The 19,570-nt window shown below is 41.7% G+C and overlaps 1 protein-coding gene across 1 annotated transcript; it reads left to right on the plus strand.

Annotated features, from left to right (window-relative positions):
• Positions 1-191: 191 nt before the first annotated feature.
• On the plus strand, positions 192-18,898 carry LOC139755831 (uncharacterized). The gene is made up of 9 exons (XM_071674436.1): positions 192-277; positions 5,478-5,594; positions 6,587-6,796; positions 8,531-8,612; positions 10,666-10,840; positions 14,250-15,546; positions 17,358-17,572; positions 17,699-17,926; positions 18,193-18,898. The coding sequence occupies exons 2-9, from the start codon at positions 5,492-5,494 to the stop codon at positions 18,523-18,525; spliced, it is 2,643 nt and encodes an 880-aa protein (XP_071530537.1). The 5' UTR covers positions 192-277; positions 5,478-5,491; the 3' UTR covers positions 18,526-18,898.
• Positions 18,899-19,570: the final 672 nt, after the last annotated feature.

Genomic DNA, 19,570 nt, shown 5'->3' on the forward strand with positions numbered 1-19,570 from the left:
ATAGAGAGAGAGAGAGAGAGAGAGAGAGAGAGAGAGAGAGAGAGAGAGAGAGAGAGAGAGACAGAAGATGGATGAAAGAGGTTTCATTTTTTGGGTCCTCATCATGGGAGGGAGGTGTGTGTGGTGGTGTACATAAGAGAGGGCGAGGGTAATGTCAGGTTCAGTCGACACGGTTGGTTGTCATGCGTCAACTGTGGCGGTTCCTCTCGTCCCGGGCCGTGTGACAGAAGGCAGCAGCAGCCTCAACCTGAAGCAGTTTCCTCTCTCGTACCTACAGGTCGGTCCTCCCTCTCTCTCTAACCTACAGTTATTGGTACGTGGGACGCTATTTCTTCTTAGTTTCGGTGTTCATTATCGTTACGTGGGACACTTTTTGTTCTTAGTTTCGGGTGAGTTTTAAACTACTGAAACTTTAATTTTCATTTATTGTTTGCGATTAGTTGTGGTCTATTAGTCTCCTGCGGATGGTGTATGTTAGCTTCATATGGCGCCCGTATGTCATAAGTAAAGTACTGGCTGTCGTTTATGAACTAGAAGTGGCTCCTCTTTCATAGTTTCACATGGCTTTACTATGTTAATCTAAGTCGATCCTCGTCAGCTTAATCAAGTGTCAGCTTGAATCTGATCTTAAGACGCGTCGTGTATAACAATATCAAGAGGCTTCCTCCCTTCTTTGAACTAAAAGTGGCCCATGTTTCATACTTTCCTACAGCTCTTCTTACACCCATACAGAAGATCCTTTCTGGTCTTCATAACTTTCCCAGCCTCCATCACGGATCGCCTTTTATACCTTCACCTCCACCTTAACTTTTACCTTGAGGTCAAGTGTTGTCTTACAGTCACCTTGGTTCTCTTTCTTGCCTTCGTCTGGCTCCTCTTGATTGCCACACTTGTTTCACCTTATGGTCCTAGATCTTTTCTCTTACCTTAGCGAGTCCTCTCACATATGTTCAACTGGATCGGTTCTCTTACTTTCAAGTTAATCCTCTTCCTAACCCTCTCTTAAAGTTAGCCCATTGTCTTGCCTCTAAATTGGAATTTTCTCTTTTACCCCTAAGTCAGTCCCTCTCTAATCCTTAGGTGGATCCTTTCTTTTTCCTGTAGGCTCGTCACCTTTTAAGTAGGTCCTCTTCTCTCCCACAGTTAAGGCCAGGGTCCACCCTCACATCTTCAGGTAGGAACCCCTCACAGTAATATGTGTGGCTCCTCTCTTACTTCCAGATGGAATATTTTTCCTTCTCTTCAGGTGCATCTTTCCCTTTACCTTCAGGAGAACTCTCTCTCTTTGCTTCTAGTTTGCTTTTCCCCCGTTACCACACTAATCCCTAAGTTTCTGATCTCTTCCATGATCTGACACAGCCTTGAAATGATCCAGAGAAAACAGAAGTAAGAGCAACAGGGCAATAGTTAGAGCGGTCTCCTTTCTTAGGGGTGGGTTGTACCAAGGCATACTTCTAAGGATGGAAAAGTCAGAGGCCTTAGACAAAGGCGAAATAAGTAAACAAGGAACGGTGCTAATTCAGAGGTACGCTTCCTTCAGGACTCGATGAGATATGCCATCTGGATTATTCGTTTTGTCCACCTGGAGCTGGGATGGGACTTGGAAGACTCTTCATAAGAAGAATACAGGACATGTTATAGATTCAGTGGGAGGAGATGGGGAGGAATCATCCCGAGTTAGAAGAAAATAAGGTTCCAAAAGGAGCGGCTGTATCATTTGGAGAGTTCGCTATACAATGAATGTGTCGAAAGAGAGGAGAAAAGATTGAATTACAAAAGTTATTACAGGTGCTTCTGGCTGAGAATCAAATATATTTGTCGGTAGAAGTAGTAGTCAACCAGAAAACATTATTTTTGGTAAGGTGTATTTCATTCTGCGAAGGTCAGTTTTGTAGTAATTAAGAAAAGAAATGAATGAAGGGAAGGCTTTCGGAGGAGCGTAGGAGTTTCTTGGCCCCATACGCACCCTGATGCAACAGGAGTAAGAATAAGAGAAGATAGATTTGGTATATAAGACAGGAGGATGCAGGGTTTCATCCAAGCCAAGACTGCAAGCAGTACCCTTCCCATACGAAGTCTATAAAGAATCCACGCACGGATGACCGCTGAGCTCTCTCCAGAAGTCCCAAAGTTGGCGTTAACGGAGAAGTAGGAGGAGGAAGCCTGTTGGTGTTTGTGTTGGCTTGTACTTGAGATACTGGCTTACATGAGGTGGGGTTAAGTTGCTGTCGTGAGGTGGGTACATCTACTAACCTTCCAATGAAAAATCATTGACATTTGCAGTTAATTAGAAAAATAATTCATGGAGGTTTGAATGTAACTTATGAATATTACTACTACTAATAATAATAATAACAATACTATAATAATAATAATAATAACAATAATAATAATAACAATAATAATAATAACAATAATAACAATAATAAAAATAATGATAATAATAATATTAACAATAATCTATATTGATTACAGCGATTTGTCTTTAAAAAAATATTCATACCTAATTGGGCCAATGGGACGTAAAGACAACCTATACCTTGCCCAGAATATCGGTGTCGTACCTAAAACAGACGTTATCTTACCCAGAACAGTTAAACTATACTTAGAACAGCCGGCTCCATACCTAGAAAAGCCGGCACCATAACTAGAGGAATTGGCACCGTACCTAGAATATCCGGCACCATATCTACAGCAACAGGCGATATATCTACGTGGAACAATCGAACCTAAAACGAAAGTAACTAATCGGTACCGCATCTACAACTATCGGCACCATAATCAGAACAACCGGCACCGCACCTAGAGCAGCCGGTATTGTACCCAGGGTGGCCAGTACTGTGCCTAGAGCATCCGGTACCGCATTTAGGACAGTCGACGCCGTGTGTCGAAAAGCCGGCATCATATGAAGAACACTCGGCACCGTACCTAGAACAACCGGCTGTATACCTCGATCAACCGGCACCGTACCTAGAACAACCGGCTGTATACCTCGATCAACCGGCACCGTACCTAGAACAACCGGCTGTATACCTCGATCAACCGGCACCGTACCTAGAACCTGCTGTATACTTTTATCAACCGGCATCGGAAGTTATACATATCCCCTTGACCTCCGCAGCAGCAAATTATAGGGCTGGCCCTCAGATAACCAACGATAATAATAATAATAATAATAATAATAGTAATTATCATTATCGTTATGCACTTCAACTTAAAGCCACTTATGTATTTATGAAGAAAGTTTTCACTCTTGAAAATAGAATGAAATTTTGTGAATGTTTTTTATCATTATCGTTACTGCACTTCAATTTAAAGCCACTTATGTATTTATGAAGAAAGTTTTCACTCTTGATAATAGAATAAAATTTTGTGAATATGTTTTTTAACTTATCAATGATGGTTACATTAACAGCACTTCAAGTATCTTTATTCTAATATATCAATCTTCCATATTTTCTACTAAAAGTTTTGTAGGAATATCTTTGGGTATCCACAAACATAGATTTGTAATATCGTGTGGACTTTATGTCATATAAATAACTTCAATGTTATGATTTTTAATAGCTGATAATACGTTGTTAGTTTAAAAGAAAATCTAGATCCTGCGTTTGTATGTTTTTTTTCTTTCTAAGTTGAGGTTATTATATGTAAGAATATCATAATGCAGAACATTATTTTTTGTTCTTTACATGAACACCAAACCAAAGCCCATTTGCCACCATAGTGGAACAGACGAGACGGATGAACCTTAAATCCATATTAGCGTTTGATGATGGAAATGTACGCGACCCAGCCCAACGCACTCACCCACAACACTGAGTTGTTGGTAAGGTGTCGACCCAGCCCAGCACAATCACTCAACACTGAGTTGTACACAGGGGTGAGCCTGCCCCAACACACTCATCCACAACACAAGAGTTGTACGTAAGGGGTGAACTTGCCCCAACTCATTCACCCACAACAGTGAGTTGTAGGTAAGGTGTAGACTCAGCCCAACAGACTCACCCAAAACACAGAGTTGTACATAAGGGGTGACCCTGCCCTAACTCACTCACCCACAACATTACTGAACTATTTTCCTTTCATACAATATATTAATCATTTTGTTCGTACACTGATATTGATGTTTTAGTAAATAGGCTGATCGTATATCATTTCAGTGAAACAAAATAACGAAGTGAAATACAACGATATAACTTATGTGTGTCTGTAGGCTAACACAAGAACGCTAAGAAGCAACAGCAAGACGCAGAAAATAGAACACAATAAAACTACGACGTAGTTGAAATACGAGGCAGTACGACGCTCAAATGGTGTATAGGTATTCTGCTGAAACTATCTAGTTGCCAGTTTCAACAATTCGTAACACCACAACCACGTAGACCTACAAATGCATTGCAAGTGGAAGGTAGAGAACTGAGGTGGAACTGGGGAAAAGACGTGATTTTGCTGAAGGTTTAAGAAGCAACTGGTTCTTCTCAGTGTCCCAGAACAACTTGGATGTTCACGGCACCCTAGATCCACCCTGGTCACCACAGTCTTCCAGAACAACCTGGATGTTCACGGCACCCTAGATCCACCCTGGTCACCACAGTCTTCCAGAACCATCTGGGTCCTCAAAATGTCCCAGTCCCACCTGGGTCTTCTTCACAATTCCCAGAACCACCTGGGCCTTCACAAGGGTACCGCAGTGGCCTGAATTAAGTTGCAAGGGAGTTTTTCAGTGTCAGAACGTGACTTCTTCAACTCAGACCTAACCTTGACAGGGGATGTGGGGGGGGGGGGGGGGGGGGTTAGCTTGACCTCAGACCTTACCACAGATAAAGGTACGAGAGGATAGGTAACGTCAGCATGACCTTAGACCTGACCTTGCCGGAGAAAAAGGCACAAAGGTGGGGGTGGGGGTCAACATCAGTTCAGCCCTGACCTTGCAAGAGGTTAAGGCACGTTGGACTGCAAGGTCAACATGTATACCGTTACTAAGAAATGGAAATACAATGTGAACACATTGTGTTGAGGCAGAGATCGATCTTCTAACAATATTTGCCAAAAACTGAATATTATCCATCTATTCTGCCCACGGTAAAACAAGTAAAAAATATAAGAATCATTATTTACTTTTTGACTTTTTATCGACAGACTTATACTCGACCAGGAATGAATGAAGATTAAACAGTATCTTGAGATATCTGTCTCTTAGGCTTTGTAGGCATAAGAAGACCTCTGGTTCAGCTTCTATACTGCCTGTACTTTAGTTTATATGGTATATTGATCAAAGCAGAATACCTTTTTTATCGTTATGTATCGTTATCTAGTAACAACTTGACCACTGAGTAACAAATACCTCTCTGATAAAGCGGATCTTGTATTCCTAGAGTACTACCATAGAAGGAGTCCCAAAAGACGTGTCTTTCTTTCTTCCTGTGTCGTGGCAAGATTCCCATACTGATATAACTTTTGCTTACTTCTGGAAGATCTAACCCAGTTGATGGCTGGGGACCACAACAAGATGGTGTCCCTGAGGCTGGACCAGAGAGCTTCCAGGAGGCACCAGCTGCTGCTACTGCTGGGGATTTACCTTCTGGTTCAAGGTGAGATGATGACTGTGTCATGAGAGAGCACCAGCTGGGCCATCTGTCCCTTTCATTACCACCTGTCACTAAATCTATCCTTCATTTTGAGCACCAGCTGCTCCATCTGTCCCTTGAAACCCTAGTCCCCAAGTGGAGCGACAGCTGGACCATCTATCCTTTTAACCACCACTTATTATCATCAACGTCGCCCCTCATGCACCAGCTGGGCCATTTGTCCCTTTATCTTATCATGTGCCATTAACGTCGTTACTCATAAAACAAGATGGTCCTGTTGCTACCTCAACTTAAATGAGGTATTTTATGAGGATAATTTGTATTATCTGTAAGATGTGTATCCTCAACATTCGCAACTGCTCAGGTGGCAACATCTACCCGAGTGAATGTGTCTACTTATTTCAGCCGTTGTTATGTTTGCATGTTTGCGCTTACTCTGTTAACATATGTCTGGGCATACGAGATTGTGTGTTGTGTGTATGCATTATTAACAGTTAGGTACAGTCGACTGACTGTTGTTCAGGAATTCACCCACGTAAAAGTTTTTCAAATAGTCACAAGCAATATATTTAGGGCTCATTTCGAATTGGCTAACAATGAATAGAAGACTGAAAAAGAACTGAGGAATAATTTCATTAAGATTTTCTTTAGGAATAATTTCATTGAGAGTTCAGAGCAATCGAAGGAAACACTGGCGACACTCGTCTTGCTGTTACCCAACAGACCGTACAGTTTCTCCACAATTCAGTACCTGACCCTCACAAACAAGCAAGTTCTTACCCTCTGCTGACTCCCGCCTCATCATCCAATCATGTTTCCTGTCTCCTACATTCTTAAGAGCTCTTGTTCTTCTCGTTTCTTCCGTACGATCCCATTCCCCACTTCCTGAGCACTCCCTACGCCATCTTATCTTCATTACCCTTCCTAATCAACAGGAACATCTCTCAATACCTGCCCCCGAAATTGCCAACTACCTGTCCCGTTCCTCTTTCCAGGAGCGGAGAGCATCCAGGTGCTGGAGTTCCAGAAGGACGGGGCGGCTAGTTGGTGGACGGTAGCGGAGTACCAGGGCAAGCTGGACCGCAATTGGAAGATGGACTCCCTCACTTTGTGCGCCCGCTTCCAGATCTTCTTCTTGCACAGCCGCGCCACCTTCCTCCAGCTGCAGGACCTCGTCGACGATCTGGATTGCCAACTAAAGGGCGGTAAGTGTGGGAAAGGAAGACGAAGGAGTCAAAGTAGCGTGAAATAATAACAAATAGGTGGCAGTAGATGAAAAATGTGTGAATCATAAAAGTTAAAGAAACGCAGGTTGAAAGTAAACTGAAAATGTAAAAATGTGGATGTGAACGACCGGGAATTCATGGAATAACGGAAGCAATGAGGGATAAGCAGTTTCAGGAAGCGAGTGCAAATTTGTGGGGGATAAGAAGGCTAGAAAATGATGAAGAAAAGAGAATCTAAAACAAGGTAAACAATAAAGACCGAAATTAGATTTGAAGCCCACAGGATTACAAGAGTTGAGATATCTCTAAAATCTTTGGAAGATTCTGCTTCTAAGCCTCCACCCTCTTCTCATGCCACTAAATCCATGTCATTTCCTCTATTTTCCTCGCGCAGGGTCCTCCTAGAACTAACCCACCTCCAGGTGGACAACTAATGTGGGTCAGATGGCATTGCTCCTCGAGTCCTAAAGGAGTCTTAACTCTGTGGTAGCTCCGATCCTTGCTCGCCTATTTAGTTTGTCTCAAATCCCATATTTTTTCTTTCTTGAAGCATGTCTTGATGGAGCCTAATCCTAGAAAATAAGGAGATTGCTCCAACTTTCGCCACATTGCTCTTACTTTTTCTAACTCCCGATTCTCTGAAATTCCTCTTATCCCGAACTCTCACGAATTCTTAGAATCAGATTCCCTTCTCTCTGTTCACCAACACGGATCTCGAAGTGCTACGTAAACTGGTGACCTTTTCCCATGTGTGTCTCAGTTGTGGTCCTCCTCTCAGGAACTTTCATCATACTTTTGTCCAATGGCTCTCAACATCTCAAAAGCAGATAACAGAGTAAGGCACAAAAGTTTGCTTTCTAAAGTCAATTCCTCTGGTTTCCCAACTCTCTGTTTCCCAGTGAATAGTCTCCTCTCTGGCAGTTCCACTGCAGAAGTCGATGGTGGTGTTCTTCTGGGTTCTGTTTTACTGCCAACTCTCTTTTCTCTTATACTTCTGCTGTAATTCACTCTAATGCTGATGATTTCACTTAAAACACAATTTACTTTATCATCTCTTCTTTTAATACTCATTTTCTTTTTTGCACTGAACATATTATTTCCGCCAGCATATCAGATCCGTCTAGCACCTCGGAATGTGGATCCAAAACTTAGACATATAAAATAGAGGAGATATAAGTTACTAAGTTGTGAAGGTGCCAAAGAACGACATAAAAGAAAAACAAAAAAACCAGGAATAAACGCGGGCAATTGCAAAATGTGGGAACGAAAGATGTATGGATACAAGGGAATGAAATAAAAAATTGCAAACGATGAAGATAAAATAATGAGGTATAAGGGAACCATAAATAATAACTAATGTCCATAGGAATGATATATAATTAGCTTGAGAATAGTTAAAAAGAATGCCGATTCTGATATCAAGGGAACCATGGCTTGAAAGATGAGTACCAGAGAGTAAGAGGTAAAGGATCAGTGAACGAATGTAAAGGAGCCAGATGAGACTGACGTGGTAAGAGATCAAGGAAAATGAACGAGACTGAGAGTATGACATAGTAGGAGCTCGAGAACAGTGCAAGGCAGGAACATATGAGATGACAATAGAACAGAGAATGAGATATTAAGGGGAGAAATCAAAGGCAGGAGAGAAGGTAGGATTAAGCTAGTAATACAGAGACACAGGCCCAGAGAGTGACTCCTTACGGTGTCCGACAGAACTCTGGCTGGACCGGGTGAGGCCTGTAATCGCTCATCGTTGGCAGTTCCAACTCATCAAGGAAAAACTCAGAGCCTTCAGGTGAGTACAGCTCTTACCCTTCATCCCTCACTCATGCACGGCTCTTCACTCATATATGATCTCTTATCACCTTGCAAATCTATTTCGGACATAGTTCTATTTACTTGTGAATATGGTTATCATTCAGCTGTCTTTCTCCAACCTTATTTGTTTTCTTTGTTACCCATACTTCTGACAAACATACTCTATTAGTCATCTTGTCCATATATCCAAACCATTTCAGTACACCTTTTTCAGTACCCTCATACATTCTCCTCTTACTATAGCACCTTTCTTTTACCCTATCATTTCCTATTCCATCAACCCTTCTCATTTCACATATCGTTCCCCATACATCTCATTTCAACCACATCCACCCTCTTCTTGTACATTATCCTTTAAGTCCAACAATTCGCATCCAAAATCAAACATAGGTCATCTTTATCCTTAAGACAGGGTTCTCTCTTTCCCCACATACCCCAGCGCTCCTATGACGTTTGCCCCTCATCCACCTTATGCCTCACTTCAGCTTCCATGGTTCCATGTGCTGCCATATCCATTTCCTTCACATGTTTTCATTCAGACTCACACTCTGGCTAACCTATCTCCCTGCACTGCTAAACCCAACAGCCTTGATATTTATTCAGATTCCTTCTCGGTTTTCTCCTTTCACATACTCTTCCAAACTTGGGTGCCATTTTCTGCAGTTTCTCACTCGAATCTGGCACCACCATTGTTGTCATCAGTAAACACCCTCAACAACCCATCTATAAGAAAATTAAACAGCAACGGTGACATCATACAACCTTACCGTAGACCCATCCTCACCTGAAACAACTCATTGTCCTCTCAGCTTACTCGCACACAAGCCTTACTCTCTCAAAGCTCTTCACTGCTTCAAGCAGCCTTACTCCAACACTAGAAACACCAGAGTTATCTCTTGTTTGGTGTGTCGTTATATTAAAGTAGAGGTGGGCGGGGCGTTTCAAAACTACCGGACTCATACAGAATGACTAAGTTAAGGACACAATGAGCTCAGCCGTTTGATTACACGTGAACTAAAAGGCAGCAAAACCTCAATTCAGTGAAAGTAAAGACTAACCCAAAGCGACCACAATTTTATAATAGATTACGATATCTTAACACCTGGTAGGTAAGACGTCTTTCAATGGCTCTTTTCTTTCGTGACTACGCGACATGAATGTCGGCCATTCGTTACTGACACAGTAGCAATGAATCCGCTTCCTTGCGTGCAGGCAAGATTTATTACTGATAGTAATGCTATAATAGCTATATTTCTGTAATCAACACGAAAATAATGTTAATGTTATCAGGATGGAGGATATTTCACGTCATTTTCAACTCCACACAATCTCCCCCTCTTCTTTCAATGTCTCTTTCTGCCTTCGCCATCTCTCATAAACGCAGTGATGAGCCATCTATTGGTTCAAAAATATATTTGAGTCTTTCGCTTCGAACTTATAGATTCATCTGTACCCAGTTCACATTGTGGATGGTACCAGATTATAGTTTAGAACCTCTGCACTATGCAGCACTGTAATGAATATATTAAGGAACTTTGAGACAGCACCTTCACGAGTTAATGAAAAGGAGTATAGTTCCATCAAAGAACTTATTTCAGAGGCGCTCATCTTGTCCCTGATACTGAACGTAGCGCAGCTTTGAAACTGAAGGTGCCCCTGGACCACTGAAAACGTATTTCTAGACTACATAATAATAATGTGGCATGATTAAAATGTGCCCCATTGGAAGCCGTGTCAATTAAAAATGTTAAAATTGGCTTCATCAAAATAATAAGGTAAAGCATTGATTGATATTTCTGTATCATTCTTTAGAAAGTCGAACGTTAAAAGAGAAGATAAGGAAGGAGAACTTTACAGCTTCGATGTATGAGGAAAGAAGGTATCTCAACCCCCAGTTCTTGTATATGGGTAGACTCTACACAGAAAACCATATCTAAAGTCTTTCGCCTCCTCCCTTTCCATCCAACCTTCCCCATTATCTCTCGTCATAATCTCTAATACCAGGTGTCCCCTACCTTCACCTGTCCCAGATGGTACCACCTGTGCTTCACCTACGACCACCTGAAGCACCTTTACAACACCTACATCAACGGAGAGCTGGTCTACGAGCTGACCTACGACGTGGGTCGTCCGGTCTACGGCAACGACCTTCGTCTTGGCCAGTCGGATGAACTATACCAATCCTTCAGCGGAGCTCTGTCGCAGGTAGGTTCTTAAGACACCAACAAAGTCACTTGGTTATATATAGACTCGATCAAATACAGGGAGGATCATACTAGATCTCTAACACTGCTTGGAGTTCGATTGGGCATCCACCAGAATCATGCGTTTTGTATTAGTAATAAAACCTTGATATACCGACGTAAAACTCAATTCTATGTAGGTTAGGATATGTAACGTAAAACCCAATTCTATGTAAGTCAGGATATGTAACAAGCAAGAGAATTTCAGGAAGACGACATAGGGGTTACGGATGGGGTTACGATAGATTTCCCTCTCTGAGACATCTATATCTTTGGCTCTCCCTTCGTAAATGTTCCTGCAGTTGTAGGTGTTGTCACATACTGGGGCAGGTCTCCTCTAAGTCACGATGTCTCAACATATTGTAGTATGACGATTCCACAGTCGACGACGAATTTTCAGAATGGCTTTATCAACAGTTAACTAAGGGTTGAGCAGGTGGGAAAACAGGAGGAAAGGTTGAACAGTAAAATTAATGGAGATACCTTTTGTCATGGACCAGAAAGATATACTAGCTGAACAAGTCAAATCATCACACCTCGTTATGGTAGCTTGACTTTACGAAGAATAACTTTATTGTGATTCTCACTAGAAATAAAGGCAGAATGTGATTCTGGAAAACGATGTGAATGGACTTCATGGATACTACACGGAACTAGAACGTAATATATTCAGAGCTCTCTAACATGAAAAAGGTGTACAAGACTTTGACCCACGTACACAGAATCATATACTCAAACTCTGCCTGAAGAGGTATATGAAAATCAAAACCTATCATCATAAACTTGTATATAATGGCTTCCTCTACGAGGCTCATCAGTCTATTCATACTGAATAGAATAAGATTTCCCAAACACTTATTTCTTCATTATCATGTATTTCATATATGACCTTGAGACTCATATTCTTGGCATTTCATCAGATCAGGTATAACAGCAATATTGCAACCGCAGGTGGCAAGTATCTTCTCCACAAAGTGGCCATGGGTCTACATAGAACAACCAACCCTCAGTCGACAAAGTTACAAACATGCCTGTTGAAGAAGAAACGCAATATTTGAACGCCTTTTCTTATCCACAATAGTTTCTTACTCTATTAGGGATCTCGGGCTGTCAATTGTTATACTCATAGTATTTTTACTCACTCTTTTGCCTTCAGTTTTCTTTGTTATTCTTTTCCCACTGATAGTGTTTGGATTTTCGTCTCAGAGGCTTTCTTTATCATCATTTTGTACCAGTCATTGAGAAATAGCTCCCTTTAACTGAGGTATATGTTAAGGGTGATCCATTTAACTGAATGATTTTCACAGCTGTCATACACGAGTAATCATTTTGGTTATTTACCTGTTTTACTCATTTATTTCACATCCTGTTTTTCAATCTCTCCACATTTCATTGCTTTCGACTTCCCTTCCTCGATATCCTGGCACCATCCTGAGAGTAACAAATATGGGCACATTGCACTCAAATTTTCTGTTACTATCTTTTTCAGTGCCTCGATATTTTCAATGTTTTATTACAAAAAGTGATATAGCTATAGGATACGGTATTCAAAATTCTAAAATTAGTTATTCTTTCATCCGAATGTAAAAAAAAATGTCGAAATCTCTCAAAACTGCTAAAATAGAGAGAACCAGACTATTTACTTAGCTTCATTTCTTGAATTGGTGTCTGTACGAGTTTCAGTGACATAAGCTTGAAGTCCCATTTCCATACCATGATTGTCAGAGGTCACTCTTGCTATGTGTCCAGGAAGCAATATGACAGGGTTTCCTTCAAAAAAGAGGAGGGAGGGAGATGGGATTCCTTTAGTGTCAAGATGACATACATACTTCCAATAGTATTGTCATTCCCCTAATGTGACCAGTAAGACAGACATTCTAGAGAGCTACACCATACCCTACCTTGTGAAAACACAGTGGGCAAGGTATACCACGATGGTCTGGACTGAAAGCATTAATGAATGCAAATATCATTCAACTAATTATGGATGAAGGAAACTCGGAGGAAATCTTTAGATCCAATGACAACCTTCAGAAATCTCTCATTAAGATGATTCAGTTTTCTTTGGCTGGCATGATAAGCATCACTGTCTTTAAATAACCTGTAATGATTAGATAATGTTTTCCTGTTCCTCCGAAATTAGAAATGTTTTTCAGTGAGGAAATATCCATGCCATTCACATCAAAAGACTGGTTTTGCTAACTGACACATATTTGTTACCAAAGCACAATCAATGATATCCTTCCCATCACGAAGAGGGATTCCAGCAATGGGTAGGGAAGGGTTTCTGAAGGAAAAACTTTCAAAGCCCAATACGCTCTTACAGCAATCACACCCTGACAGCGAGTGTAGACTGAATAAAAAAAAAAAAAACATTAAACTGTCATCACAAACTGAGTCATCCCAAAAAGCGAGGCATAACTGGTTCTAAGGAAAAACAGCAAAACACTCGTGTGAAAGGAAGACCACCGAGTACTCTCAATGTACAAGCGTCGGCGTGTTGAGAAGCGGACAGGGGTTGAACGTTCTTAGATGGAACTGACTGTGGTTGAAAGACTGAGACAAATAATGAATCTAGTCAGAAGGCTTAGAGGAGTAATCGTGATGATCAGGAACTTTCGTAGCATGTTTAATTTACTCTTCCAGATCGTTAGGGGTGGAATAAGAAAGGGCCTTGACTCCACTGGGATCATCCCGAGCAAAGCGAAGCCAATCTTTCTCATGCGCACTGAAATCTTCAGCAGAAATGTTCAGCACCTGGATGTAAATAGAGTACGCTTTTTGAAAGAAAAATACGCAAAACAAAGAGCAAAGTATGTAAGATTATAGTAATTTTGAGCTAGATGGGGTCCTCTTGAAGATCCTCAAGGTCCATAAGACAAGCAATAGATGTTTTTTGTATTACAGTAAGCACCAACTAAACCCTCGGAGCTTAAACGATGTTGAACACTTTAGTTAGAGATTTGATAATGAAGAGGAGCAGTCCTATATGACCGGGTAACAAATTAAATGAGGTAGACATATGGTGTTCACGAGACGAGGATGGTTCTGAAACTACGAATGATGCAGATATGGAAAAAGAGAGGCAGGTCTCGGATTAGTGTCGGTTGAAGTGAGGTGGGCCCCAGTCATCTGACAGTAGTTTTGGGATAGCCAGAAACCGTTCAGAACCTTGGCCGGTGGTGCTATACCCATCATCAGAGATTCTCTTTTTTTCACCTAAGTAAATCAAGTTAAAACGGACAACGGAGTTTATAATGAAAGATACAGAATATTAACTGAAGTGGGTACTCTGAGTGAAGGGGCTCCTCCTAATAGCAAGAGACGGTAGTGCCGACGTTTGTCACACAATTTATCGTTTATATCTGCAGGTCAACATCTGGGACAATGTGCTGACCGCAGACACAATAGCCGATATGGCTGCCTGCAAGACCGACCCTCAGGGTAATTACGCCTCCTGGGAGGGCGGCTGGAAGCTCTCCAATCTCACGGAATACGACGTACCTCTCCAGCACTTTTGCCAAAAAAGAGCGGACTCGATCTACTTTTGGTTCCCGATGATGGCACAAGCCCCAGCATACTACATCTGCGAGGCCCTGGGTAGTCACCTACCTCTTCCACTAACTATGGAACAGGCACAGTTTTGGCCCAAACTCTGCGCCGAGATTTGGTCTAAAGATTCGCTCGCGTGCAATCACCACTTCTGGGCCTCCATCAATGACATCAACGACGAGGGAACTTGGGTCACCCACTACGATAACGCCCTTGCACCAACGCCCGCCTGGAACGACGGGGAACCAAATGGAATGTTTTATGAGAACTGCGCCGCCATTAAAAACGATGGCGTAGATGACATTAACTGCCTCACCAACCGTAGATGTGCTGTGTGTGAGTTTACCGACCTGCAGCTCTTCTCCTTTCTTGGGACCTGTGAGTTCGAGTTAAGGAATGTCTACCTTACTGCCTATCAAGAAGAAGTTGGTGGTCTTATTTTCAGGGGATACGGTGAGTACACCATCTATAAGGAGGGAGAGGAATGGTTGTGGATCAACGCGGTGAAGAACAAAACTTTGGCTAGAATGGATATCAATGCGCCTTTCGGAATGCCCATGGGACGCCGTGTCTGGCACCTCGAAACAACAGTTTGTGACCAAGTAGGAGGTGTACGAACGCTTCTCCTGACGCCATGTCCATCCGACAGCTACACTTGTGATGATGCCACATGTATCCCCCTCGAGCAACGCTGTGACCTCAAGTACGACTGTCTTGACCGTAGCGACGAGGTTGACTGTGAACTGGTCAGCAAGCCCGAGGACTACAAGAAGGATCTGCCACCAAGACTTAGTGATGGAAAAGACACCGACAGTTTGCCTGTAACCCTCCTGATTAACATAGAGTCCGCTGCCATCTACACAACAGAAATGACGATGCAGCTGTCATTCGAAATTCAGATGACTTGGTTCGATAACCGCCTCACCTTCCGCAACCTGAAGACTAACGACAGCCTCAACAAGGTGCCCCTCAATGGCATGATGGAGCTATGGTCTCCCATCATCGGGTTCATCAACACAGACGGACACCAGCACACAACGGTGGATGTCGACACATCGTTATACCTCAAGCGGCTGCTGCCACCTTCAGGAAGGGACGGCAGCGCCCCTGGGGAAGGTAAGACATCATCTTGTGGTGTACAGTTAAGCTATCTTTATTTTTTCTTTAGGGAATATACAGGTAGACTTCATGTCTTTAATTACTGAGTAAACTCTCTTTAAACGGCAAGTAGCAACATATGCCAAGCTAAAGAAAATATTGTTCAATATCTTAGAATGGGCCAAGTTGTGAGGAGAAAGGTTCTTAGCCATACACCCACAGTCCTGCTAGTAAATCATAACTTAGCACTAATCAGTACTATAAACCTGGTACATATTTCAATCTTCCTCCAAATACAAGAGATTTCTGTTTTGATCTTTGAGCTTTTCGTATTGGTTATGATCACGCAGTTTTTTCAAACTGAGTTTTCGTTGTGCTGGACCTGCGGTCAATCCCAATACGGATCTAGTTTAAGTCGGCCCTCCGCATCGTAGCCCAAGATTCGAAACCTGTTCGCAGAACATGAGCACAGAATTCAGAATTGGATAGTCGTTTCAAATATGGTGGCAGTGATGCTCAATATATTCCATACCTATGACTACAATTTAGAGTACAGCGAAAGAATGAGTACATTCACATCGTAAACATGAACAACAGACAGCTTCCTTAGATTCTGAGGCAAAGAAATATTAGTACTGAGACCATCAAGAGATAATACGAATGCAAGGCATGTGTTTTAGATAAGGCCGTGCGGAGGAGGATGGATGTGTTCGAAATGAAATGTTTGAGGACACTTTGTGGTGTGAGGTGGTTTGATCGCGTAAGAAATGGAAAGGTAAGAAAGATGTACGAAAAAGAGAGTGCCTGAGTGAGCAGAAGAGGGTGTGCTGAAATGGACTGAACATACGAAGAGAATGAGTGTATAATGGTTGACAAAGATATTTGTCAGAAGTGGAGGGAACAAGTAGAACGGGGGGACCAACTGGATATGGAAGGATGGAGTGAAAAGGAACTTGAGCGATCGGGGTCTGAACATGCAGAAGGGTGAAATGCGTGCGCGGGATTGAGAGAACTGGGATGATCAAGGTATGCTGTGGTCGACGTGTTGTCAGTGAATTGAGCCAAAGCATGTGAAGCGTCTGAGGAAAAGCATGGAAAGGTTTGTGAGGCCTGGTTAAGGATAGAAAGCTTTATAAGAAAGATTTCATAAGAGATTTTCAAGAAAGATTAGATTATACTGCATTGCAACTGACATGGAAAGATAAACAATGAACAGTATCAAGATAGGCTCAGCGCGACTATTTGGTGTACCATAAAACAGCTCCAGTCATTCTTCATTTTCAAAATACGATTATTTACTCATCTCAGAACGATTAACTGACCAGAAATAACGGCATGAAGTTACTTGAAGATGTAATCTAATAGCAGTCTGAGGTTCCACTTGCATGGAAATAAACATACATTAGATACTGTCAAAGCAAAGATTATCAATACTTTTACGATATGGCTAGACGAGCACCTGAATGACATTATCTACGAATAAGCATGTTGAAGGAAAACGTTATCCATATTTTCCAACTCTTTTTCCTTTACAAAGTAGCAACTAAAATCCCTCTTACTCCGAGTGTCCGGTTGAAATTAAATCATATATTCTACTCGCATTTTCCTATAATATTTCCACGTCATTATACTCTCTGAATACCACACGGTTGTCCTCCTTAGTTATTTTCCACCTGACAGAACTGACGACAGAAGCGGCGTGTGGGGACAAGCCTTCTGCTTCAACATCGTGCCTTTATCTGTATAAACTGGGACTTTAAGACACTATTCCTGTACTCTGGCAGATAACCATATCATAGACCTTCATGTTCTATCTTTTCCCTGGACAGTGGAGCTGTTCTCTGGCGATGAGAACCCTCTGACCATCACGAGGATGTACAGCACCACCTTCGTCTGTGACTTCAACCTGGTGCTGTACCCGTTCGACGAGCAGCACTGTGACATGCACCTCCGGATGCTCTCGGCCTCTAAGAACTACCTCATGTTGGACGATGTGGCCACCTCCGCTGCCTACTACGGTAGTGAGCTTCTGCTGGAGTACCAGGTACATGCGAGTCATTGTTAAATCACTTACTGAAGGTCTGAAGCACTCATGACATACAAATTACGATGTTTTCTTCGGATTTTAGTTTTCAGTAACCACTTCTTAAATCTATCATCTCCTTTACAGCTTGGACAGCTCAAAATCCTGTATAACAACAAGAGAAAGTATAGTGAAATGAGGGTCAGGATTCCGCTCCAACGGCGCTCCGGTTATGCGATCCTAAATATCTACATACCCTCCCTGATCCTGCTAGTGATCAGCTACGTGAGCCTCTTCTTCCGTCCACACATCTTCGAGGTCCGGGTCATGACAACTCTGACCTCGCTGCTCGTGATGGCTACACTGTTTGCACAGGTAATCACGCTATACGAGGCAAATACTCTCCGTACGTGACATATTCAATATTTGTAGAGAGAATGTCTTTTGACCTAGCCTGAACATTTATCATAGTATGGAGAAGGGATGGGGCAGTGTATTTTGACGATTTTTGCCAATGTGTTTGGTTTCCACTGCTGCAAGAACTGCAGTTCCTGGAAGCGAATACACCAGTAAAGTAAATGAGCGCCTTATCTCTAGCCACTCCTACAATCTCATCACCACCGCCTCTCCCTCAACACCAGGTCTCAGAATCGCTGCCCAAGACCTCATACTTCAAGATGGTGGACGTGTGGCTCCTCTTCTGCATCGTGATGAGCTTCTTGATCATCATCTTCCACGTCATCATCGACAACTCCCTGGTCGACATCACACCCGGGATGACGGGGTCCTCGCCCCTCTCCATACCGACGAAGGTGATGCCACTCGCGAAAGAGATCACCCCCTCCATATCCCTCTTCAAGAGTCATCCAGGACTCAACAAGAATACCAGATACCTCATTGCTATATCCCAGTCCAGCGTCTTCATCCTTTTCGTTCTCTTTAGCTTCATCTACTGGGGTTATATCTTTGGCTGATGTGGAACGTCCTCGATAGTGAAGACTTTAAGCATATTTGATCCACTAGTTGTGTGTGTGGTATACATGGGACTACCAAGGTCTCGCTTGGGTCAGGTGACTCTCCCATTCGACTGGGATCCAGAGACCATAAGGCTCTTCATTCTAACACCAAATATGTTAATATTTTCCATAAAATACGTGCTAATCATATACAAATTTTCATCAAAATATCCTGATATTTGCCATAAAATACGTGCTAATCAAGATATACATTTTCTTCAAAATATCCTGTGTAGTATAACAAGTTCCTTGCAAACGTTTATGAATATATACTTCTCAGAAATGTGAAATGATTCTAATGCACAAGTACAAAAAACAATACAAGTTTTACATCAACTTTTGCTGTCTATAAATCTCACTGGACTAAAACATAAATGAAGACATGAAAATAAATAACGAAAAACAATTCGACCCACATGAGTTCTTCTCTAATGCACATAGAATTGAATACGACAGCATATCTAGTTATTAATCTTCTTTCTTACGTTCCCTAATATTCTCAGTATTGTTCTATCATCATTAGGTGGGTGCTCAAAATCATCCATTCTATTTCAATCAAGCTTTCGTCTTCAGAGAGGCATCATAAGGAATCTACAAAAAGGAAAAAATAACGTCGAAAAACGAATAATGTTAAACGTAAACATGTATATAAACAAACCACAATACATAGAACGTAAAAAATGAGGGAAAACACTGTAAGCGATACAGAATGACTATATATATATATATATATATATATATATATATATATATATATATATATATATATATATATATACATATATATATATATATATATATATATATATATATATATATATATATATACGAGTGGATGGGTCTTTCTCTGTTTCTTGGCGCTGCTTCGCTAACGGGGGAAATTGCGATCAAAAACAAATCAGAGTTGAGGTGAGTATCAATATACTTCAGGGATAATAAAATGTTTTATGAGGTTGATTGTGCAATGAAAACAAGAGAACAAATGTGACCAACGGTGAAGGGG

This window comes from Panulirus ornatus, chromosome 20, assembly GCF_036320965.1.
Source record: "Panulirus ornatus isolate Po-2019 chromosome 20, ASM3632096v1, whole genome shotgun sequence".
Classification (NCBI taxonomy): Eukaryota; Metazoa; Arthropoda; class Malacostraca; order Decapoda; family Palinuridae; genus Panulirus; species Panulirus ornatus.